General features: G+C 37.7%; 1 protein-coding gene across 1 annotated transcript in view; it reads right to left on the bottom strand.

The window, feature by feature from the left end:
- Nucleotides 1-27,262, bottom strand: part of PLXDC2 (plexin domain containing 2) — a 273,041-nt gene that overhangs the window by 4,936 nt on the left and 240,843 nt on the right. The window contains exons 10-13 of the mRNA XM_064505957.1: nucleotides 26,588-26,648; nucleotides 23,746-23,899; nucleotides 21,942-21,980; nucleotides 7,904-8,064 (exon numbers count right to left, since the gene is read on the bottom strand). Coding sequence (XP_064362027.1) covers nucleotides 7,904-8,064; nucleotides 21,942-21,980; nucleotides 23,746-23,899; nucleotides 26,588-26,648 — 415 coding nt within the window. The remainder of the gene's footprint in view (nucleotides 1-7,903; nucleotides 8,065-21,941; nucleotides 21,981-23,745; nucleotides 23,900-26,587; nucleotides 26,649-27,262) is intronic.

The following is a 27,262-nucleotide window of genomic DNA, read 5'->3' on the forward strand; positions in this document are numbered from 1 at the left end:
CACCTGTAACCTTACATGACCAAGCCAATGTATACTTCAGGATGCAGAAGAATTACTTACAATATACATTTAAAAAAAGTTAGTTCCTGTTGAAGATCAATAAGATAAAATGAAAGAAATTAGTAGAGGCAGATAATCCATGGAAATTGAGAACCTTTCAAGTTTCTTACATTGTGCTGTCTACTCCACTCTTGGTGACTAGACAGTATATTTGACTTCCTAAAACAATACTGAGGCTGGAATAAGCATTTTATGCAAATCTTGGAGCAGGGACAGAATGGACACTATTTGTTTTACTCTGAGAACAAAAGAGGGAGGATTTCACCTCCAAGCACTAGAGAGAGTGGAGTATCTTCTGGTAGTTGCTGCACCGTACTGTTTCCAGCTTTCCTTGCAGTTGACTGGATTCTTCTTTTGTCATCTTTTAATATGAAGGAATCTTGAGTGTTATAGGGCTTCTTTTATCTATCAAAACGGTATGATTTCATCAAGAGGTGACCAAACAAAAGGCCTCAAAACTTAACTGAATGCTGCACTTAACTGAATGCTGTCTAAGCAAAGCTAAATTGTATTGATCTGAAGATGGTTCCCAGTGCTGCAGTCTATGAATTTTTTTAAACTCATTTGTCAGTTAGCTTTAAATTTTCTGATTTCTTGCTGAACAGTGACTTTATTTAGCAAAAGAACAAACATGGCTCAAGTTAAGAAGAATACAGGAGATTCTCAGTGAGGTCAATGCCTTCTATATGCACGTAACTATATTTGTGGAACTCTACAAAGAAATTTCCAGTAAACCTGACTATATTTCAGGGGAAGGAAAGGAAAAGGAGCCAATAGTTTTGATGTTAAGAGTATCTATCCACTTTCCAGGGACCTTTCAAAGTTAAGTGATGCATCCTTTCTTTTATTTTCTAACCTTTCTTTTATTTTCTAATGTCAGCAAGGGTCCCATCTACTATTAGCCACAAGATTACCAATGACATAACTCTAAAACAACATGGCACACAGTTTTGAACTGAACAGTCAGCTGCAAATCAGTACAGAGGAAATTCAGTAGAGAGGAAAAATTCAGTAAAATATATATATTTCTACACTGACTTACAGACTGGAAAGCAATCAATGTTTCTAATCAATATCATCTTGAAAACAAAGGAAATAATCAATTTAGACTTCCAGTAAAGAAAATGGTACAAAATTAATCCAAGATTTTTTAGATGGGTTTTTAAACTACATGAAATGAATGAAATGAACTGAGTACACCTAAACAAGAAAGGAAGTCTAGGTTGTGTATGTCACGGAAAAATATAAAGTGTGGGATAAGCAGCACAGAAGATCAATTATGGGAAGACTGACAAACACCACATATATAAAGTAGTATTGAAATTTTGGAATTTGAAGATTGATTCCCTGCCTCTTTCTAAGGAACTGAGAGATATTCTGATGCAATACATTATAAGGATATACTCTAGCTCTTCAAAATCTCTGTCTGTTGAATAACATTTTTCACCTGAGGTGGTAATTCATTAAAGACAATGGCAATAATTCTATTTTGTTAGCTGCAGTAATTCTAAGCTTTTTTTTTTTTTTCATTTCTGTTCTTACATCTGCATGAAAACAAGTTTAGACCAGTGATGGATAGGAGGAACCTGGTAACATATATTTAATGTTCTGATGTTCTTGCATCCTATTCTCTACAAATCATTCAGTAAAGAAAAATTGGATGAGCACAGTTCTTTACAGATCTGCAATGTCAGAAGAGCAGTGAAGGAAAACCACCATTAAAATTCTGCCCTTCTCTCCTCTTCCCCCTCTCCTTATACTGAAGATTTAACCAATTATCAAAACTTTCTTTCCTATGTATTTCAACCACTGTCAAATCCCAAAGTGTTTGTGTATGGCTTAACACTTCATTCCCATTTAGTTGTAAATTTGAACAGCAGATTTCACCAAGACACACACAGGCATATTCTCCTTTTAGACTTAGTTTACATAAATTGTTACTTGCTTTAGATGAGAAGCCCAATCGTTCGAAATCCTTCAAAAGACTCCAGAGCTCCCTAGCAAACTTGATTTCCCACTAAACTGCAAGAAAGCTGAAGGTATTCAGTATCTTTTGGGCTGAACGTTCTAATTTGATTTCATCTTCTCTATTTAGTATTTTCTTGTGTTTCAATTCTTTTAATTTTTCAAAGGACTGTTTCAGTGTTTCTACTGAAGGTTATGTCTTACACACTAGCATATTCACTGGACATACTCATATGTCCACTTCTTTATCTAATTTAAGAATATAAAGACATTTAAATCTATTTAAAAATTGCATTCTTTAACCACACTTTGTCAACAACTCATGCTTAACTCTCATAATGAGAAATACGTACATATATAGCCCTCCAAACTCAGAGTTAAGTGTCAGAGCCCCAGACAAATTGTACAGACTTACACAAATGAATTAAGAAAAGGGTGGAAAACTGTCATAAGGCCTCTTGCTAAATGAACTTATATTAACGTGATACCAGCGAGATCCACTAGTCTGATTACACTAGGCCATCTTTCTGGGTAGCCATGCCGTCTACTGTCTCATGACGAGGAAAGCTTTCCCTGTTACTACCTACCTTGCCCATAGTATGTGTGTATGTGCTAAGATCTACCTGAAATACTATTTAGGCACTTATAGTTTGTACATGTCCTTAATCTCTTCTACAGACACCCAATTTATTTGGCAAGTTCCAGTCAGAAATGGACAGGGCTTCAAATATCTGAGACTGTACCTCTGATATATATTTCTAGGAAAAAGAAAATATCATTTGCCCGACATCACAAGAATTGGATATTTAGCAGAAACTCTTCAGAAATACAGATTGCCTCAGACTGTAAAATTCAATAGGGTCATTTACCAGCTTCATTTATTTTTCTCTTTAATTTGAGGGAAGTGCTTGTTCAAAGCATCTCTTTGTGATTTAAAACACTTCTTATTACAACAATGTTTCTGCGGTCTAAGGATCATACAAGTAGCTGGCTGCTGACAGATGAGAAACAGAACACCTCCTTCCTCCCCACCTTTGACTTTTCCTGTCAGTGTTAATTATTTATTTTAAGACTTTTCCTCTGTGGATGATTTAGGTTTCCCTTGCTGAGCTGCTGTTCCTGCTGAGCTGGATAAGCTTTGGAAAAAATAACTTTACTATCAGTGCAAGGCAATGACAATGAGATCAATGACAATATCCAAAATGCCAGGACACTGCAGAACTTTGAAAGAAGAGAAAAATGTACTTGTTCTGTTCTTTTTACTCATCATCATCACAGAACGTAATTTGGCCCTAACTTATGGACAAAATTAAACTTGTGACTGTGCCAAGCCATTTTCAAACTAAAAGCATAAGCCCCTTTAAAATGTATCTGTATAATAAAAAGAATGGGCCGTACCCCAGAAGAAATCAGCACAGCTCTGTGGGCTTCATCACCTGTCTAAGCCAGCTGAGGATCTGATTTTTTTTTTAATTCCTTCTTTCTTTTTCACTCTATCTCCTCTTTACTTTGCATTTGTTTGAAGAAATACACTGCATCTATGATATTAATGCAGAAACCTGGAAATGCTGTATGAAATGCATGGATGGCTGTTAAACGACGGCTTTTATTTGTAAAGCGCTGCTATGAACACAGATGCACAATGGTGAGGCAGAAATGCCCATTACCTGCCTGAGCTCTGAAACACAAGAACTATCTCCAATCTTTTTGACTATTTTTTCCTTCTATTTCCTTCCTCCAAGCAGACACAATGGAGGAGCGGAAGGTCAAAATCTGAGGAACAGCTAATGCTATATCTGAGCGAAATTAAACAGTGATAGTGAATGTTTCCAGACAATGCAACACAATCATCTGTGCAACGCAGTTGTTAGAAAAATACTCAATGACTAGTGCTTTCTCAGACAACCCCAGGTATGGCTCAGGATTTGGGAACCGTCCTCAGTCCATACCAATAGTTAGTCTGCAGGCAGTCACCTTACTGTGAGGCTGACAGAGTTAAATGATGTGTAGACCCTTCCATGCTGGTTGCTTTCTATGCTAAAGAACAGTCCTGGGGATATTTAATTTACTAATAGAGACATAGTTCAAGCTATTTCAGGAAAAGTCAAGGTGCATCCCCCAGGTTCTGATCATGCACTATTACTTTATTTGCTGAAGATTACAGCTGCTCCTTCCTGCCTCCCTCTCCTCTCCCTGAGGTCACCCCATGCTCCATAGCACCTGCTGAACTCTCTGGCTGGCCATTTGCAAAAGCAGATCCGTGAAATTATCCAACCTAAACACCCAAAATGAAGTAAAACAAACAACTAAAAAAGACATACATATGTGCATGTGTGTGTGTGTCTGAGTGTACATCCATGTTTCTAGGCAGCTGAATCAGAACGAATAAAGATCTGGGGAACCTCCGGGGAGGGTGGGAAATGAAGGTAAGGGCAGCAATCTTTAAGATGGAATCTTTAGTCAAAAGAATGATTACTGGTGAGCAGAAACACCCATACTTCTCTGTCAGTGATCCTCACTCTTAAGACATACACAGCTTCAGAAGTTGCTCCTATCCCTACAGCTTCAGAGGCTATATGTACAACATGGAAAGATTTTTTTTTGGTAACTATAAGTTGAACACAAGAGAAAGGATACCAGTTTCTCTGCTTGTCAAGCTGGTTTGGCTCTTTGCCTGAGGTTAAGGCAGTCTTCACTTGCAATGTTTGGTTAGGGTCCCTAAAATACTCTACCAATGGGAGAGCTGTCACAGAAGGATTTTATTCTGCTATTGTTGGGCCTTATATAAGCATGTTTGGCAATGATATCTCTTTCTCCAGCTAGGAAAAGATGTTGCAATTGCTGACTCCCTGCCTTCACACTGGCCAAGTCTTCCTCTGCAGACTTCTCAGATGTGGCCAGATCATGTTGCTTTGGTTTCCCAAAGGCAGAGCAATGGGATGACAGCTGTGGTAAGCAGCTGATTCAAACATTAAAAGGACCTTGGACCAAAATATAAGTAAAAAAGGTAAGACAAATGCACACAAAAGAGGATGATTTAAGAGCATGCATGTGAAAACTTCTAATGTCACATGAAACCCTTTTGTCCACAGATAACTGGCTGTAAACAGGCAAAAGAGAGTCTGCCATATGCCTTGCACTTTGTCAAATATTCCTTGTACATTAACTGCTATCACTGCTAAAGCTCACACACAAATGCACAGCAATAAAGGTTAAAAAAAAAAAAGAAAAAAGATGACGAAGAAAAAGAAGGGAAGAAGTAGAAGCTGAAATACTACTGAAGTTGCTATTTGACCTGCAACTCAGACTAAATTTGAGCAAATCCATCTGACTCAGTTGGGAATGAATTTATCCCAGTCCATATTCAGGTCCAGACATATATATCACTTTTGCTCACATTTAACCATTAAACAGCAAACTATTTTATTTAATCTAATTGTTATGTGCTCTTGTATTCACAGGCATGCAGTCCCCTACAGTTGGGGCATCAGGCTTGGCTTCTTGCCCAACAAACCTCAAGGCCTGAATGCAAATATATTTAACACTACATAGCTTAGTGAATAAATTAACTATTTTCTAATTGTGTTAGAGCTAGCTATTACCATAGTTCATTAATTTTGCTGCATTTAAGATTTTCAGTATAAGCTCCAGCTTTGTTGGAAAAGACATGAAGGGTACTCTTTAACATGTATGCTACTTCTCAAAAATCAGTGCAAGGAAGTACAAATTGTACTTTGATGCTCTGTTTCTCATTCTCAAGAGACAGAATTCCTTAAGAGCAGGTGTGTAACTTGATTCAAGAGACAACACTACTGGAAACAAAAAAACTATCTGAAGGATAGAAAATGCCACTGGAATAACTGGGGGGGGAAGAAGACCAAGGCATACAACATCTCTTCCATCACACTGCAAGTTAATCTTTACCCAACATATACAATTAGTTTTCAGAAAGGGTCTGCACTCATTGGAACTTTGATTGGAACCCCCTTGCTTAAAAGTTCATAATTAGTTCTGTCTTTAGGTCACGAAAGAACAACCCAACTTAAACAATGAAACACATGTTCAATAGTTTGGGGAGTGGAAGAAAACAGGAAAACAAAACATTCCAATTTGAATCTTCTACACAATAATAAAAAGGGGAACTGTTTTTGAAGAAGTGTTGAACTATTTAGATGGCATTCTTTTCAAACAATACACCGTGATAGGCTAATTAAATAGCACTGGCACACAAAACTTCAAGCTCTTAGGTCAAAATAGCTATTTCTGTTCCAGGTGGGGCTGCACATATGCATTGTCCTCAACAACTAGGAACAAAACTGCTACATGAAACAATTTCTTCAGACTTGAGGGAAAAAAATATCACAGAATTATGTTCCTCTTTTCTAAGACAATGGTTACTTTCTGAATAAGTGGCATTTTTCCTGGCTTTTCCATATTGCTTATTTAGACAAAGTAGTGCACTTAGGAATTTAGAGGTGTCACTATGGGTTGCATTGGTCAGTACACAATTAAACAGTGCAGTCAAAGTTTGCATGTATTTATCTTTATCTCACAAGCTTACTGAGAAAAGGGACTAGATAGCAAACATGAAAGGTATCATGACTGGGATTGGGGATGGGTATGCGAGAAAATCTGAGCAAGGTGGTTGTGCATATTGGATGGCATATACAGAGATCACAAGGGAGAGGGAGACTTCAAGCCTCAGATCTGTGATCAGATTATTATGCATATAAGCAGTATATTTTATATAATATGATTTTAAAGATGAATAATTCTGTTCATGTTCATACCTCACTTCAATTCACACTGCTGTCACTAAGAATGAATGTCTTTATCAGTGATTTATTTTCCTGTTCCAGACTTTTACCTAAGCAATCCCTAGTTACGGCCCTACTGATTCTTCCAGTGGTTCTATATCTATACTACAACCCGCTAGACAGTGTCCACATTCTTAAAAGTAAAGGAGTACCCTATATGGGGGTTATGGACAATCAGAGTGTTTAGCTGGTCTATATTTATCATAAGATGGAGGAGCTGCTGAGCTGAAAAAACACAGGTGAGTGTAGATATTTGCAAATTTTGTAGCACCAAACACTTACAGAAAATCTTCCTTTCTCATACCGTGGTGTTGAACTAAATAAATGTCAGCATTTATATTATAGATGTCTGCACCTAAGCTAGTTATCTGCAGTTGAGGGAGAAAAATGGCAATTTATCTAATCTCAAAGAACATGTCTCAAATAGGTCAGATGAATCATGGGCTAAAAGTGTGTTTCTCTCTACCACTAATAAGAAGAGCAAAGTGAGATGATATTACATGTGGATGTTAAAATTAGGTGAGAAGAATCCTTCCTTCACTCTGAGGCCATGTGTTAAAAGATTTCAACAAATGAACGTATAAAACAGCTAACAGAAGCTTCCAGCTTCAAACTTACTTTAAGTCAGCTCTTCTGGAGAATTAATGAATGCAAACATTATTTTATTTTTACACAGGAAAACAAGAGAAGAATATATAGCCCCCAAAATAAAATACTAATGCACATGAAAGCTAATGGAAAAATGTTATGATAAGCAAGAAAAAGGGAGGATAGGAAAGAAAGGTGGAGTGGTACCTGTGATATATCTTTTGTGTATTTCCTGTATAAAAACAAGAAAAATAACTTGCTGAATTCTTAGCTACTAAAGAAGAAGCAGAGTGACAAACATGCTAATATAAAATGGTGGCACCTGCTAGGTTAGGCAACTACATTTCTTTAAGCGCTACATTATAATTCCAAGAACACTTTCTAGATTTAGTTAAGAAAGTCCTGATCTGGAGACCTCAATGATACTAGCTGAGTGACAGGACTAGTGGCACAACACGTTACTTTTGTCTTACCTCTATAAAGAAGAGGCTAGCTGCTGATGTTGGATGATGGTACATGTAGACAGTCACAAGGATGGCTGCAGCCACAATGAGGACCAGTATTAGGATTCCAACAATTAAGCCGGCATGAAGTGTTCCACCTGTCTTCTCGATGGCACTATCATCTGTGGAAGCTACAAGAAGAGCATACTTATTAGCATACTAACTTTTGTCTTATTCATTCCACTTCATAGCTGGTAAATGAAGATTTGCTTTTCCTCTATTGTAGTTTCCTCATTTTCCAAAGCCCAAGTTGGAAAAAGGTATTAGATGAGTCTTTCTCAAACAGCTGAATGCTCATATAATCTTATTGAACAGACACTTCTAAATCTTTTACTATTTCTAGCACAATAAACAAAATGAGTGTCCTTCCTTTTGAAACTAGTCTGGACATCTGAAAGTTCCTACTTACCTTCATAATGAATTTGGCTTTGATTTTCTCATAAAACTATCACAGCTGCCCTACAGACAACAGGTATTAATTGAATACGTTTTGGATATGGTGTTTTGGTTTTTTTTTGCAAGCTTCAAGTTGAGAAACATCAGAAACTCTTTCGAGGTTTCAAATTAGGATGGAAGACCATCCGTTTACTAAAATTGAAACCAAGAGGTTGCTTATGTTATGCTGCTGTCAGGAGAAAACAAGTCTCTCTTTGTCACACAGCAGCTTGTCAGCAGTACTTCCAAATAAGTGATTGAAAGTCCTTTAACAACTTTGTCAAAAAGTCTCTCAATAAATGAGTCAACATCTGTAGAACTGCTTGTGCATGGGTATGATTTCTATTTTGGACATCCTGGAGAATCACAGCAAGTGCAAACATGGTAATAAAAAATGATGTTCAGCATCCCCATTTGCATAAAAGGAGAAGTGTTGTTCTGCCCATCACTACCTGCAAACAAGGCGGGCAGGCAGCAGAGTGATTCAGAAGCCCTGGATTTAATAAGCACTAGCAGAGTACCAGTGATTTTAATATTCCCACTGCTGTCTGTCTCTCTGGCAATCCTTCAGTTCTCCTCTGCGTCTTACTCCATACAACACCTGCCTGTGGTGTCATTTGCGGGAGCTTTTCTTTTAATTCCACTTCTAAATTTCCTCACAAAATGCTTGTCTGCCAAGCTGCCTATAGTGAAAATTGTTGATTTCTACAACCATCTGTTTTGTTCTGCCATTTCCTTGAATGATTTGTTTGGTTCTCTTTGAGTGTCATGGTCCGCGAGGGGCGGGACTGCCCCTTTTATTTGTTCTTAGAAAACAGCTATTAAGTTATGGGTACCGCTTGAAACAAATCATAAATAGTAATAGTAACAACAACTGTATGTGGTCTTTTACTATTCACCAGATGGTGAGCAAAGCGTTCCTCACTAACATTAAAAAGGAAAATTGGAAAACAATAGAAGAAGGATCTGTTGATCTAGGTCCTTACATACTGCTAAATGCCTTGAATGAAGGGCAATAAAAGAAAACAGAAATGGTTAACCTCAGCGTAACAGCTCAAGCATCCATTCATGTGTGGCAGCACTTCTTATCAACAGACCAAGAAACGCCTGCATGGCTTGTTCCCACAAATAGATTGCATGGGACCATTGAACAATAGAGAAAAAAGGAAAATGAAATGTATCATTTTAGCCAAATGCTATTTTAAAGTATAATGAGGAAAGCAAATCTATGGGGGAAGTGAAGGGGTTCATGCAAATTTCCTCCGCTTTTGTCCATATTTGCTAAAATCTTGAGGCAGGACAGCATATATACTGCTGCTCTGCTCTTTCTCATGAAGTCAATGTACAGCTTGTGGGAAAAAGCTGAGATGTCAGAAACAGAGTACAAAGGCAGCAACAACAACAATTTGGGAGATTAAGATAGGACTCAAGAGATATTAATGAATCAAATACAAAATTGCAAGTGTGAACCCCCACTGGTACTGCCTAATCTTGACGATACCTTTCATGAATACATGTTCTACAGGAACTTCAATTTTAACGGTGCTTAGTGAAGATATTTAGTCTGAGTTTAGGCATGAACAGGATCCAGAATCAGACCTCTCCTTGCTTAACTCCTATGAAGGCAGTGAAAGAAAGAAATTACTGCCTAGGACATGGAAGACCCATTTTCAAATGCATTCCCAGCCAAAGGGTAATTAAAACACTTCCTGGTAGTTGTGGCTCCACGTAGCACAGGATGCAAGATTCCTGGAGGAGGAGAGAGGAAGGAAAGATGACCCCAGAAAAGTGCCTGTAACTTTCAGGCAGCAGAGTCCTTTACTTGATTAATGGTTTATTAAATAGCTATTCACTTTCAACTGAGAACAGATGAATGTACACAAGCTCCAGATTTAATTTCTGTTCATGCACTGTAAGGTATTTAGTAATAGCACATATATTTTAAAGCACCAAGCAAATGTAAATTAAGCAATTGAAAGGCCATCAGGAAAGATCTGCTTTATTGTAAATGCTCTGGGTTGGGCTATTAATTCCCATTGATGAGCAGTTATTTATGTGAGTCATCCTGTTGAGAAGTAGCAGCTCCCCAGAAGGAGTAGAGGATTCCTAGTTTGTCTGTCTCATAATTGTTTTTTTTGACAACTTCATACTCTTTGACTCTTTCCATCAATGACACATTGGTGCATCATAAACTACTTTATCACTTGTATTCATTTGCAGGCCAATTTACACTAAATGAGTAATTCGTATTGTTACTACGTTATTGTTGAAGGCAGAACAACATTTCTGCATATTAAAAAATGCTGGATTTCAGCAAAGGTCCTAACCACTCTGTAAATGCCATCAAATTAATCCCTTCTGATTTGATATTTTCTCAGTGTTTAGTATTCAGCTTTGCAAATGAGCATACTGTCACTTCCAAATAAGACACAGGTGACAACAGCCTGCCTAGATTTCTACTGGTTAAGGGTAGAGTATTGCATGGACATCAGTGTAGTGATCAGAATGCCAAATGCAAAAACTAATGACATACAAGAAATGCTTTTCTTACATGACAACAAGGATAAGTAACTTGTAATTTCCATAATCGAAATTCAGTTCATTGACCCCAGGGTTCAAATACTCATGAGAAATTGATTTCACTCTCTTCGCACAGAGACAATAAACAGCGTTGTCAACTTTGAAAATACTCTCTGCTGCAAATCAGCTGACAGGTCTTTTAAAAAGCCGCTAAAGGAAATAGGTAAAAAAAAGGACTCAAAAACTTTTTCAGGTGCAGGATCTTGTTAAGCTTATCACAGCACATCTGCTGTTCCAGACAAGGCTAAGCCCACAGAGAGGATGATATTTGTCTTATGACCAATCCTTTCCCAATCCTTTCTCAGGAGAGCTTTCCCTAAGCTTTCCTTTTCTTGTGCTCAGAAAAGCAGTTGTTATATACAATATGCTCTATCTATCTACTCTATAACTATATACACACTATATCTATATCTATAGGTATACTATGTAATATTTATATATTCTAACTCCTCCTGAAACTCTTTCATGTATAAACTTTTTAAGCAGAAGGAGACTGTTAACATACGCAGGATTAATCTGCTTCTCATTACGTGCTGAATGACAGTACAGAAACAGCAGGTAACTGTTTTTTCTCCCCAAATATAAAGGGACACAATACAAACATGAAATAACTGTTCTCCTGCTGGAATGTTGTCTAAAAAAAGTAAAAACATAATAAATATGTTCTCATTGTCTTTATGGTAAACACACTGAGACTACCTTCTTTCATTTTGTATTATTGTGTTATATCTCTAATTACGGTTGGATTAGCTTCTTTGGACATAGGAAAAACATTAAAAAAACTCAAAGAATTATCATGAATTAGAGTCTGTCCTGGCCCATGGGAACTGTGATACTGACTTTAACAGGAGCAAAGGTATGTAAAAATATTTTAAGATAGTTCAAAATGGGACAGTTACATTGAGCCTTTGTAAACACATTGTGGATACTTTCTCAATATGGTTTATCTTACTATAACCATTAACCATTATTAACCATTGAGGTTCACAAAATAATGAAATACAATGTTATCTACTATTTAAAGTTTATGCAAGGTTTCCATTATGGTAGTTTTACATCTACCAGAGAAAAACTTTGATACATACATATACACCTTTCATGATGGAAAATGGAAAAGTGTTTGTTATCCAGAAATTAACATCTCTACCCTTGAGAGCAGAAGTGTGAAAAAGTTTTACTGGAAAATGAAGGGAAAATATCTGAAATTCTGTTATTTCTTCTCAGTTAGAAGCTTTCCTTTATTGAAAGGGACATGGAACCAAGGGCAAATGACACAAAAAATGAAGAATCACATTGTGCAATATGGACTTGGTAAATAAAACTTTGTTTTTTTCTTTCAAGAGCCATGTCATCCGTTTTCACTCTTACCTTTTAAACAGATGGGAAAAAGCCTCAATTTAAATTCATTGTTTAGCTAGACATGCATCTTAGAGGGATGAGATGCAGATGTTGTTAACAGTCCTGACTGACACAGCTATACTGGCAAAACCAGGGATACAGATGACCTAAATAGCAGCAGTCAGCCCAAAGATGATAATACTGTTTCTACATGAAGAAAACTCAGCTTTGTGCTTTTCTCCCTTTCTGAACCAGATGGATGAATTTTTTTATGTTCAACCACTGAATACATCACAAAGAGATAGAAAATTAAACTAGAAATTGCTTCTCATATAGGAGTGATTTATTATAAAATGAATGTTTGCTGTTAGGTCACATGGTAGCAATTAGACACATCATGAACGAGCATTCAAAAGTCATGATTTTTTAGCTGGTTGGTCAGATGAATATGAGATTATCTCATAAGAGTGACAGTATCTATGCAGCTTTATGAATACAGAAATTCTGATATATTAAGTTGGTAGTGTTCCTGTCACTTAGTTCTGGACTTAGTTTTGTGGCAAAACTGCTCAGGGTACAAGTGCATGAAAATCACTCTTACAGATGAAACAGTGCCAGACTGGAAAAATGTATATGTTCAGGTATAATCACATCTATGATAAACACTTATGTACTCTTAGTACTTATCAATATATATTACATAGATTTAACCATTAGAGAAACAGAATTTGTGATAACATTTTCAGAGTCTCTGTGTGAACGTGCCCTTCTTTAATAGCTCATTTGCTAACTTCACCATTTCCCTTGTATTCTCCAATGCACATATTTAGGTAATGACTATTGCGGTATTGGCTATGATTTTGAAGCTGTAGCGTGTCCAGCTGCTTTACAAAAACGGATTTACTGATAAATTGGGGAGCCATTGGATTTTTTTGGGGGGGGGCCCATTTACAGGTGGAATGTGAACCCTCCAGAAGACTGCTTGTTTCATGGGATAGGTATACTGCTCCCTAAACTAAGCTTTTTTTCTGTATATAATGCAGATCCTTGAACACACAATTAATGATTTACTTTGAGGGGGGAGAAGGGAGTTTACATTTTGAAGGATTCTCCAGAGAATCAGAGGAATCTCCATAGAAATGTGCTCTCTATGGCTTTAAGGAACTGAATGCTCTGGACTTCTCAGCTTCTTCATGGTAATGGAGTTTGATTTTCTTGCTTTTGTGGGTTCATTTCCTTAACATTTGTTAACATTTTGAGGTTAAGCCACTGGTACTCCTGGTTTCATGATGAGTTATAAAGTTATGGCTCAGAAAACGCATTAAAAATAGGTTTCCCACTGCATGTAACCAGTGAAAGTTGGTCTTTGAGTGACAATGTTATGAACTGTAACCCACAAATTCTGAATTTAGTTTCTGGCTTTGCCATCAAATTTCTGCAGGGCCCTGGGCAACACAGTAAGTAAGTCCCTCCAAGACTATCAAGTGCTTAGTGCAGTAAATAGATGCAAGCGTAACAAAACCAAATCCCTCTGTATACAGGATGCCAGCACTCTTAATGAGTTAGCTAACGACTTGCATTATTCTGCCCTAAAATATCACCTAACACTACAAAAGTTGTCATCAGTATTAATTTTAGTTTCAATTGCTTGAGGCCACTTAAACCATTAAACCATTACAATATGGAGTAGCATCAAGCATTTGCCACTGCAAAGCTCAATATTACAGCGTGCCATTTGGCCTGGCAATGCAGCTGATGCTGCTGCTAACTCCAAGAGGAGGAAAGGTCACCAGATCGCAAACGTTTATATTCAGTCAACCCACTGACTCCTCTTAACCCTACTGAAAGCAAACACACAACTGTCAGACCAAGCAGGCTGTTCCTTTCTGAAGTTGTATCTAGTGCTTCCAGAGTTACATACTGGAGTTTCATTTTCCCTGTGGAGACTGAACAGCTCCAGGTACATCAGCTTTGATGCAGAGTGTAGAACTGTATTAGCCTTCTTAACCTCAGTTTTCCCCATCCTTCACAGCCACCCATGCACAGTGATAGCAAAGAGGAGTAGAGGAGACTGCAGGAGGCTGTGGCTGCAGCCACCAGGCTGACTCACTCAGAATAGGTGGTTAAAAAGACAGATCACAGGCGTTTGTGTGCCCTGCCTGTCACATTGCCACAGCACTGTGACAGCAATGGTAACACACAGCAAGATAAAACATTAAGTAATGCAGCCTTGTCTTAAAACTTTACCAAGTATATCACATTTTCATTTCCATCTGATCTCCATTTAGATTTACATGTGCTCTCCAGGATAACTCTTTGAGCTAGTACAAAGTCCACAAATTGTACTAGTTTACTTAATTGTATGCCTTTCTAGTCAAATCACGATAACTCAAGGAGTGGATGCTTTTGTATCACTTTATACCCGCTTAGGGAAGCAAAGACAAACTAAAGCACTATGAGTCAGACATAAAGGTAAGTCAAATAGTCTACACGCAATTGTTCTGGTTTAGCTAAACCTTTTTAACATCATGTTTTCTTTAATCTAACATAGTATATAAGGTCTAATATGGCATAAAAATGCCCTTCGGTGTTGCAGGCAGAAACTGACATTTGCTCTCTTGGGGATAAATTCCAGTGGTACTACTTAGGGAAATCTCAGTCATTATTTGATTGACTTTCTGCAGGTTGTATTGCTTATTGGTACATATTCTGTGGTGACAGCTGTAATAAGATGACGAATGCAAAACTGGGGTGCAATGGACACGCAAAAAGTTCTGGAAAAGTCAGAAGTATCCGGGTCTAAGGAACACTTGAGTACAATCCAAAGCACCATAAAACAGACTGAAATGAACACAATATATCAATGTTACTAGATTAAATTTCCTGAAAATAAAGATTATTAATCTGTGCTGTTATTTCTTTTCTGGACTGGATGAGTTTAGCACTTTTCCCCTGGTTAAAAATTTAAACTAGAACCTCCTGACAGAAGTAAGATTTTAAAATGTGCAGCTCACATGTTCTGAAACACACAGCACTGCATGTCAAAGAGTTGTATACTTAAGAAAGATTGAGCTATACAAATCTCCCCTCCATTAAATAACATCTGAAAATACACAGACAATTTCCCCCCCCCCAAAATGTTACAGTAGCAATGCAAGTTAATTACCACCCTGCTAAAAAATCTTGAGCTGGATCATGGTTCAAAAAGTAATTATTTTCAGAAAGAATAATAATCCATGGCCTTGGTAGATCATTGTACCATGCAAAATTACTTATGCATTATCTGTCGATAGGAATGTAATTAACTCCTGTCTCCACTGCACTGAGTATTTAGAATTCATAAGTTCTGGAACCATGACATAATGGCAGGAATGTGCTCTAGACACCTGCCATATCTCAGAAAAAAAGCACTAGCATAAAAAGTTGGAGTGATTTAACAGAAAAGCTCCCAGCTACAAGGATGAAGTTATCTCTACCCTAAATATTCCAACCATGAGTCCTATATGGATTGTAAAAGTTAGATATCTTGTCTAACCTAGTTGTCTAGGCCTCCAACATAGCCCAAGTGGAGAGACAGGCATCTCCAGAAGCAATTTGTTCCAGCTCTTTTAAACACCTGTATTAGGATGGGACATATTTCCCGCTGGGGCTTTCTGGCTGTATCTGCTGGCTACAAACTTGGTCTAGTCAGCCAGCTTTAACTTATCCAGGTGATGTTTAAGTCTTAGACAGCTATAATAAGGTGCAATGAATCCTACCTGAACAGTAAGGGGGAAAACTTTCTCAATATTTCAATGGCTTTTCCATAAAGATTTTCTCATTGAGCTCCTTGGTAGTTTAGATTGCCTGGGTAGCTTGGCATTTACCAAGGCTTTAACGATGGCGTACTGAAGTTTTCTTTATGCATAACGTGTTGCAGATACCATCAGTTCTCTATGCAGTGACGCATGTGAAGCAAACAGTTTATCCCATCTGCGGATAGTGACTGATATCTATAATTTTACTAGTTTTAGAAAATTCATGTAGTCCACTGGTTATTGCATATAATATGTAGAATATCCTTCCACCTGGGTCTGAGGTACAAAGAAGATGGGAGTCTTTATATCAGAGGCTGTCTCTTTTCCAAGCTGTAGCAACTTATGCTCGAGGCTTTGGAAGGCTCCAGTTCAAGATATCTGCAAGCATGCACCTATCTAGTACCATACTGAAGAGCAGCAAGGCTGTACATGCTTCTGTGAGTCACAGGATTTCCTCAGAAGAAAGAACTTGAATTATTTCAGAGTACACTGGGCACATCAGTTTCATGTTTGTTACAGCCACATGCTGTAGATTCAATACCTTTTCCTATGAATAAAGGTTTCCTATTCTGAGTGCTACAGCTGAACTTGCAGAAGACAGTGAGCAGCATTTAGCAAAATGCTTGGGATCATGCTTTAGTCATACTGCAGAAAACAAGAGAGATCTTTAATATATTTCAAGACCTGATTCCAAATCTAACTAGCGCTGAGAAATGACAGAGGAAGAACAACTTAGAAACATTCAGGGAGAAATACAGAATAAAATGCAGAGATGTATCAGCATTTCTTAGTTTGTAATCTACAGTGTAAAATCCAATATATGAGCTGATTCCCTGACTTATTTGATCTGTGTTTTATTTGATCCCTTTGGAATTCTCCCCCTTCCTAAATATAAGAAAAAGAGTTAAAATACAATAAACTCTGTACAAGGTTCTTCTCTTTCTGGTTTATTTGATAACTGAGGTGGCTAACTGTTCTTCATGAAGCCACTTTTTTTCATATTCTTAGCCTATTAGCACATTTCTATCTACCATCAACCTATTTTGCTTATCTTTGTGCTATGATGCTTTTCTCTTTTTTCTTTTTCCTATTTCCATCACTAATGACACAATTCCAAAGCAGCTCCCTGATGAGATTTTTTTTTATATAAGCATAGCATATAGTACAGCATAAATAAAATAGAGTTTATGTCATGTTGTCCACGAGGAAATCCTTGCTTGCCTAAAATCGCATGAGCTCTGCAATTTTAGTGGAACACGAGCAGTTTCGATCAAGTGGGAAATGCACAGTGGAACATATAATTATGTTATTCAGAACCTAATCTCAACAGGAGTTTTGCAATAATAGGAAACACCTCAAATCCTCCTTTTTTTTCACAAGAGGAGATGTGGAAAAGGAGGTCTGAATCTTGGCCTGCTGAGTTTCTGCAAAGGAATGGGATCAGAACACACTAGCTATGACACCAAGAATGGAGATAATGTAATGTAACTTCAAAGTTACATTAAAAGTAAGGTGTCTACTCTAGGATGGTCATCAGAATAGAGATCTTTTTCTGTATTCAATAGAGATAGGCAACTACAGATAATAACTTTTCCCACTTTGGACACTTATTTTAGGATGACATGAATGACTCTCTCTTGCCTATCTCTTGCCATTGGCTACAAAAGGAGCCCAAGAGAATGGCTTATGCTTGTCCCCCGTGGCTAGCATTAAATGAGATGAACTCTCAGGAAGGTTATTTCCTGTGGTTAGGCCAAGACTTGAAGACACAACAAAATCATATCCTGCGGATCATGGTCCATACAAGGTCCACTTTAAGAATTTTTTAAACCTTCATGAAGGTTAAGGTTACCATTGTTTAACTAAATGTGTTTTATTTAAAATTGGGGATGATTCAGCTAATCCATAGTGATTTGTTAAACTGAGTTAGCTTGTTTGGACTGTGTGGTCATAATAACTTTTGTTATGTAAAAACTGTTTATTTTCCTTAAAAGGCTAGCTTGTCTATTTGTTGAAATAGGTCTCATCTTCTGGATCATTTAGAAACTTAATATATCAAAAAGAATGAGAGGTGGCAACAGTTTCTCTGATACTTACTGCTCAACACATACAACTTTCCTTGGAGTTACAAAGCTGAAAGATTGAGAGGGAATTACAGCTATCAAATCATCAAAATAAGGTGTCTAAAAAGGTCAATTGAAATGTCTAGACATCCTGGCCAATCATCTAAATCATCCACCAATGAGTTCTCAACAAGAAAATATTGCATTACTGCATTGCCATAGCCAATTGTTCACAACTTTTATGAAAAATTAGGATTCTAAACCAGTTAGTCAGCTGTGTTGCATCAGAACCCCCCCCAACAACAACAGCAACTACAACAAATAACAAAAATATGCATTTGTAGTATTTGTAGTATATTTTAAATCTTATGAAATATTTAGACTAGCTTTTCCTACATGATATTTTATAGAGAATTAAGAGTTAAGAATAAGTGTGATGGCAGGCCAGCTGTATGTTAAAATTTCTTAGGCATGTATCTATGCAAGTGTCTATGAAGAAAGAAGGAACACAGAAGAAACAGACAGAAGCAACACTGAAATTTATGTTAAGATATGCCACAAAACATTGTGGGTGGATAACATCAATAACTTGCAAGTGATTTTCTCATATAATTAAAAGGTCAAACAAGTTTGACCTGAACCTGCAGTTTAATTTAAATGTAGTTACTGCTTTATAACATTTGGTTTTGAAAGTTCCATCCAGAGGCAAGATGCAGAATTTATATAGAATCCTTTCATTGTACCTAACCAGATATTCACTGCTATCATCCAAGGACACATCAAGCCACACGCCATCATTGATCCAATATGGCTTTGGTTTCCACTATAAAAGGTTCCCTTTCATTAGAGTTTTAAAGGATCTAGTGTGAGAAAGTAAGGACCCTGTATTCGTGACCTGAAATAATCTACTCTTTATAAAAGGCTGGCAAATCACAGAGAATCAAAGAATATGCTTGCGGCTGCAGAGGTTTTATCTGAGCCTAATCTAAGGGTCACTGGAAAATTCAATGCATAATTGAAGATTCATCAAAAAGAACTTCCTAGATTAAAAGCTACATTTACTGTGTGAATGAGAAATCCTGGTATGCAGCTTTACTTCTGCGTTGTTTGAAGCCTGTTTCCTTTTCTTTTTTTTTTTTCATTTCAAGAATAAAAGAAATAGCTCAAGTAAAGTGAATAATCACATCAGCTGTTGGTTTCTCCTCCTAAAATAGAGCAGCTTTCTGTGTGGAAATGGACTTTTTATATTTAATGCAAGTGATGGTTCAAACCCTACTATCTCACTCTACCAAACAGGCCTCAGCCATTCCTCACTTGCTCAAGTATTCAATATTTTGTTTGCTTTCCAGATCTTATGCAAAAAGTAGACAAGTGGAAATATAATTACATTGCATATCTCCAAAACTGGGAGAAGCCTGGAATTTATTTTCTCAAATCCATGTTTTGATTTCTCTTTGACATAACAGCATACTATTCTGGGCTGTCCATGAGATGTGCAAGGCACAGAGAGCTGCTTGGCCCCATGCTAGTCATCTGTCACAGGGAGACGGCTAGCAAGGCAGAGTGTGGGTACAGCTCAGCTGTGAATGTGCTTTTTGTACAGAACGGATGGGAAATGTGAGAGCGAAGTGCTGACTGATTTACCATATTATTGATCTTTAAGCGCACTGAAGCACATTTCATAACAAAACAGAAAGTAATTCAATTTCAAGAAGAATCAGAGAAAGAAAGATTCAGGGAACTTCCTACAGACAAGACAGCTAAAAATACAGCCCTGATTTTATAGATGACCTTATTCCAAGAGATCATTCAGGTGGCCAACCTGTGTCAAACAACACTGGCAACAAATGGAAAATTTCACACAAGGAAAAGTAGACCATGTGTCCAGTTATACTGTCGCTAGTAACAGTAAAATGACAGAGGAGAGGCCAGTAAAGGGATGGCAAATGCTTCCTGTGGAGTGATCAAATCTTTAATTTCAAGGAAGGGGAAAATACTGTCTCTGAAGGATTAATGCAACTGAAAAACAAAGGTCAGGAAAGCAAATCAAAATGGTAAGTGGCATCTGGACACGACATTTTTTGAAGACTTGGACAGACGTCTGCCAGGGCTGTGAAGGCATCAATAGCCTCAGTGCCTGACCAGCCTCACCTGGGACCCCTGCCCATGGGTCTGGGGACTCTATTTAAGCCCGGGCCCAAGCCTGAGCTATGTTGTAAGTGAACCTGTATTCAGCACTGTCTTTGATCTTGTCCTCTGGCTGGACCTTGTACCTCTGTTATAGCCTTATCTCTGGCCCTGGCTCCTTTTGCTCTGACTGGACTCCCTGGATGGACCCTGGACCCAGTTAGTCACCTTGCATTGTCTGGGGACTGCTGAGGGTTGCTGGTACCAGCAGCCAGCTCTGCCCACTGTCTTGTTGGTGAGAGCACTGCCTGTGCTGGGGTCATCTTCAGCTCCCAGCTTGTCTCCCCTCATGGAACAGCCCTGTTCTTGCTGCTCTCTGACACTGTTTTCTTGCCAGGGCCCTGAGTACACCAGCAGGCTCTAATTGCCTTAGCCAGCCTGTAGCTATCTTTGTGCTCCTCTTTGTCCATCCCTTCCTTCTCAGGGTTTTGCTGCCTGTGTTCAAGGTCTGCTCTGACATGGTGCAGCTGCACAACCTGTGTAGCTGTGAGAGTAGCTAAGGGCCTCCACCTCCACATTCTCTGCATAGGAATTTGGAAGCTGCATTTGAGCTCAGGCCTTTGGTCCTTGCCTGAGCTGTGTCATAGGCATGCTGTGTCTGACCTTGTACCCTGCTGATCCTGGCTTTGCCTTGCCAAACCAGCTTCCTGCCTCGACCTGGGTCTGCCTCATCTCTCTGGGCTTGGTTGGTGATCACTGGCTGACCCTGGTTAGTCACTGGAGCTGCTCTGCTCGCCCTGCTCAAGGGCAGCAGGACAGTGTCCTGTCTGTGAGGTCCCCTGTGCCTGCCTGGCTGCTGCCCTTGGCTCCCAGCTACCCGCTCCGCCCCGCCCCACACACCCTTTCCACCCTTGCTGCTCCCTCATGCCTGGCCAGCAGAAAGGCAGTAGGCACCAACAACATTTCCCCTATGCCAATACTGCAGAAATCAGTTGAAGTTTTTCCATTCTCCTTGATGAGCTATGTTGGCAGTGAGTACAGGTCCAGCCTACATTGAATGGTCTAATTCTATTCTAAGAGCAAAATTCTCATCTACTTCAAAAGGAGAAGAAAAGATCACAGGTCTCAGTCCCTGAACCCACAAAGAAGATGATAAGAGCAGTTCCCTGCAGAGCCTCATTTAACAGAGGCCTTTACCGTTCAGACAAGATGATGTTATTAACTTGCACAGAAGAATGTGCACAGACAAATACAGGATCTCTGCTAATACAGAGGTACAGATACAAAACAGATAAGGTTATTAATAAAGAATCACATAATTCAGTATTACGAGTGAATTTATAACAAAATGTTATTATTTAAAGCTACCATCACACCCCGTCTTCGTACAGTTTAAAAACATTGCCTTTAATATATCCATTTTTGGAAATTAGTTAAATCTGATGTTTTTTTCCTAAAGGGTTATAGAGAGCTGTAAACATTTAATTTACTAAGCAGCTGCCAAGCATGTTTGCGCTGGTGCTCTTCTACAGAGATGTAAAAGGCTGAAGTACCTTGGGAGTCTCGTAAAAGATATTTCTGCAGTCTGATTTTGATTAACAAAGTTCAGCGAGATGTAATTCTACAAACTACTGATATTATTTACACGTACAAAAACTCATCTCTTACCTCCATTATCTTTTAGGTGCAGCGCTATCTTGGTATCATCTATAAAGGAAATTCAAAGTTAGTAAAGTAGGAAAATGCATTTTTCTAGGATGTGAGTCTTTTTAGGAATGACTTTCTAATACCCAACAAATGCCACAATTAAAAAATGATTTGGTACTCATCTCAGTGAAAATTAGGTTGTGATGTTTTTACTTATACTGAGCAAGGCTTTACTTTCTTGATACTAATAAAACATCTACAAGAGTGTCAGAGGATTCAACATACTGGTAAATAAAGATACTATAGTCTGTTTTATAGCACTTAAAAATGAGTCTTTTTTTTTACGTATTCATATGTTGCTTGAGAATTCTAACATATCGTAGATTCTATGAGCCAGCATGTGACGCTCCCCCCGCCAATTACTTAGCTTCTCTTCTAAGGAATATGAAGAAGTCTACCAGTTGAAAGTTCTACTTATTTCTGTATTTCTCTCATTGCTTGTGAGTTTTAATGAACTAAATGTTGGAGCAGTATTAGCAGATGTGCACATGCGAACAATGCTGCAAATGTAGTCCAAATCCTGTGTTGACAGCTTCTAAACTTTTCTTGCTGCAAAGCCCCCAGTTTTTCTTATCAGTATATTCCCACCCCGTAATGCCTTTAGCTCAAAATTTCCTGTCACAAGCCACTTAATAATTCTGGTGATATCGCAAACACCCGATAGCTTCCCATGTATTAAAATACTATTCCAAAAGAAATCTCCATCTATCCATTCTATTTTAAAGATGCTATTTGATTAATTTGAATTAGCTTCTCTACTCAGCAGAATTTTTCCCTGAAGCAGGAAAGTAGGCTATCTCGTTCACAGAATGGCAAGATTTAAGTAGTCAGCAGAACAAGGATGAGAACTGACACACCATCACTTATCCAGTTAATTTGGTTCAGAAGCCTATAGAAACTACTCCAGAACAGCAAGCATTACATGAAAAGACCAGTGTCAACTCACTGAAAAAAAGTAAAGAGGCGAATTTCAAAAGAAGTCTTTAATTTGGGCTATCTCTAATTTTCACCTTGCCAAATACAAGAACCAAAGGGGTCCAAAAATCATTATAAGTCTGTGATGGAAGTTTCTTCACTAACTTTAATAGGACCCATTCTATTTACTACTTCAACACCTTTCAGATTATGGCCTGGTAGTTAAAGGAAAACGAGCAACTCTGACCATTGTAACCACAAGTTCTCTAACAGTCTGCCTGGCTTCTGTTCCATGCCTAGCACTGTCCTCTTCTCCAGCACTCCTCACCTTCATGCCTTACAGTTGCAAGAGCAACTTCTGCACCTTCATTCAGAAGCCCGTGGTTCTGGGTTTAGCACTGGTTGGTCCATGTAGTGGTTTGCAAAGTGTTCACATTTGAGGGACTTTTTCCCTATGTGCCTATAGCACTAAGCACAGCAGAGCTCAGAGAGAGCCTTTTGGAATCAGAAATAACTCCATTAGAAGGCAGCAGTGGAAGCAGTCTCTTCAGACCAGATCCAGCTCAGATGCCTAAACTACCACAGGTAGGTAGGGTTGAATAGGACAGCTGTTTAGAGACAGAATTGTGCTGCTGCTCAAACGAGGAAAAATAAGGTTTAACTCTCCTTGTTTTTCAAGCTGCAATTAAAAAGTAACCTCATATATTATCGTCACTGGTATTCCCCACTCCTTCCACTGTCCCAAAGCAAAAGGGTCAACATGAACACATAGTTAAAGGATACAAATTTTTTTTAGACTTGTAAATAATGCATTTTTGCATTATAGACTAAAGCAGTCTATGTAATTCACCTTCTGTGGGCAGGCTAGTTGGCAGGTGGGAAGTAGTGGATCCTCTGGTGGTAGTTAAAACTCTGAACTTTGTGGTGGTTGGCTGACTGGTGGTGGTGGAGTAAGGAGGTGTTTCCATTTCATCTATATTCTTTTCACAAATCTTATCTTTTGACTGTTAGGAAACAACAAAAACAAAGCAGAGAAAATTAATTTTCAGTGGAGGCTGTCATTGAGTGAAGAATTTAAGCATGAACAGGCTGTCAGGATAAAAGGAATGAAAATGGAACCCCTAAATGTAGGATTTGAAGAGCTTTTTCTTTTCTTTCTCCTTTTAAGTGAAGTCCTCCGCAAAGCATTCAGCAACATATATTTTTCATCTAACTGCAAACCTTACAATGCTTGTTTATGAACGATTCAACTTCAAAGTCCTTGAATCTCAAACAAATTATTTTCCCCAATTAGATTTTAACATCCAAGATTATCAACCATATTATCACTATTCTATTGTGAATGCACAACGTATCATTGGTCTGGTTGCCATAAAACATGTTAAAGTAAGAAACACGGGAACTGAATCATGGCTATTCATACTGAATACTGTGTAATTTACTGTAGCATTAAATTAGGCTTTACATACATTTGTCATAGAAGAATATGCATAAATGTGTGAAAGATATGCATGTCTTCAGCCTATATAAAGTTCATATACCCACAGTATACAGCAATATGTTCACTATATACACCTCTTATTTCTAATATTAAAATTACATATATTATTGTGTATAATATAATACATAGCAGAAATAATAAACTCCATCATACAATAGTTTGTTTTATTTTCATGGGCAAATATTTAGATCTGTATCTCCAGTCTTTTTAATTTTTCCAAGTTCTGGACACTCTTAACCATTCTGCAGAGGCAATGAACATTTTTATTTATGGATCATACAGTTTTGCAAAAAAATATATCCAATCAAATAGGAGCAAATATGGGAACTGCCTGTAACTCCTGCCCTCCCAATCCATTTTAATGAGAAATGGAATCCCAAAAAATCTGTTTATTGAGATTTGCCTGTCAAAGCCCAGTGCGTTTTATCTTGCTTTTAATGTTTGGTTAATTTTATGGCCCTTTGTTTTATTGGAAACAATATATTACATTAAAAATGTATCAATAGCTGCAGTCTAATTATTCTGTAGATTTGTTCATGCTTTAGCTTGAAAGATGTTGTTAATTTCACTGATGCAATTTAATCAAAATTTATCTCAAAATCTATACTGCAAAGAAGGCAGCTTTACTGTGAGACTCACTTGTTCATTCTGTTGAATGAATGCATCTAAAATTAACCTCTGTATAGTAATTATTGATAGCTGAGCTCCAGCAGTAAGCTCAGGAGGATGCTAAGCAAGCTGTTGTGCTTACTCCAGAGAGCCTAAATGCTCGACTGTGAACAGCAATCAAGAAGTCTGGAACAGTGTGAATCACCCTATCAGTTTCTTATATACATTTAACATATCAATAAATTCCTCTGAGGTCATGCATTAAGCCTTAGAGCACTGGCCATGTTGAAACAAGAGGAGAAGGCAGAATGGGAAGCTACCATCCTGCAGAGAACAGTTTTTGGGTAACTTCATCTATAGGCACAACTGAGTCCTAGCTAATTACAACCTGGATTAGAGAAATGCAAAGGTTGTGCCCTATGCAAATATTCCTAATAACTTCTATCTTCTTGAAAAAGAAGTCTTCCATGCATAGTAAATCTTTAAGAAATTTAATTGCCAAATCAGCAGTTTGTAAATTACAAAGCTGAAGCTTCAAGCCCGTGTAATAATAACACAGGATGTAGAATGCAGTTATTTTGCAATTACAGTTATATGAAAAAATTCTTCCATCAGACTGGACTTGTATCATTACTTCTCTTTATTTTTCCTGAGAATAAAAAAAAGAATGTGCTTTTCTAACTTACTACATTTGCCCTTAGTTTCCCCTGACACTACACTTCAGAAGGGCTATGTTGCTGAAACTGAATTTGGCCCTTTCAGTGAAAATGGAAAAGACACTGCTTTTTTATGGCCATCAGGAGATTAATAGTCTCATAAATTAATTTATTCCTACTACCACAATCCCCAAATGAAAAAAAAAATCTTCTAAAAGGAGGACACTGGGAAAGAACCAATAATTAGATATTTATAAATGTGACTTGAAAATGAACTGCTCCAGTCCAGGAGTACCCCCAGTGCTTCTTTTACAGGAAGCCTGAAATCCCTGTTTGACAATCCACCACTACTACAGCTGGAATCTTCCTCTTTCCTTTGCTGCCTCTCTATGAAAGGAAACCTGAATGCCTTGTATTAAAAAAAAAAAAAAAAAAAAAAAAAAAAAAAAAAAAAACCTCTACTAATTCATCTATAAAATTTCTTCTGTACTAAATAATTTGGCCAGACTTCATAACCAAAATGCAAGACATGCAATGCTTGTTTTTCTCTTGAGACTACTCTGGCAGTGGGTTTTCTGAGGTGAAGAACATCACAGCTTCTTCCCTTCTGGCAAGAGTCATAGATCTAAGAGAAAAACATTGCAAGGGCATTGTTTCAGGGCAGGCTTTCTGGTATTTTTATTTTGTAAAGTATTTTCTTAGAGATAAGATTTTTACTTTGTGTCCATTTTAGTCCTTCAAATGAAAAGGGAAATTGCTCAGACTATTTTTCTTTAATATAGCTTACTAATAGCATTAACACTGAATGATATAGATAAACATAGCATGTCTCTGGCCTTGAAACCCATAATCTGAAGAATCAAAAGCATCAAAAATATATAAATGTCCTCTGGCAACTAGTCTGACAATGTAAACTACTCACGTACCTCTTCAGGGCAGCCGCTGTCTACCCAGTCTTGCCGGTGACGGTCAAATCCACTGGAGCATCTTTAAAGAAGGAAATAGATAGAAGTTGCCCAGATGGAAATAGGAGAGAATAAGAACAAGGAAGGATGGGAAAGAGAAAAAGAGATAATAAGTAAATGCCATGATTTATTTTAAAATCTGTATGATTTATGTTCTTTTATTTTCACTCAAGAGGCTCTTGCTTGCAGTATGAGTCAATCATTTAGTTCATTTCAGTGAAAGGTGTTTCAATGGATGAGTTTGCTCACTGCACTGTCTTTTAATAAGACTAATCAAGAAAATAAGGCCACTGCTATGATTAGCTCTATTTAAGTGGTAATTTTTGGTTGTCAGTAAACTGAAAGACGCTAAGACATGCCAAATGCTATACCACTTCAACCAAGAGGGAAACAATCCACTTTGGAAGAATGGAAGAGTGGAATAATTTTTATAGTAATAAAGAGGATGTAAGCAAATGTAACACCTCATGAGGGATCACAAACTCTTCTGTAAAATTATTCTGAGTAGAATCTACATCTTTGATGAAAGGTTTCAAGAAAATATCGATTATTTCATTAACTATTTTGGTACTGATCATCATTCCACAATCTGCAATGTTACTAAAAAACTCCCCAACCCTAACAGATGCCATTTAT

The sequence above is a fragment of the Dromaius novaehollandiae genome, chromosome 2, assembly GCF_036370855.1.
Source record: "Dromaius novaehollandiae isolate bDroNov1 chromosome 2, bDroNov1.hap1, whole genome shotgun sequence".
Taxonomy (NCBI): Eukaryota; Metazoa; Chordata; class Aves; order Casuariiformes; family Dromaiidae; genus Dromaius; species Dromaius novaehollandiae.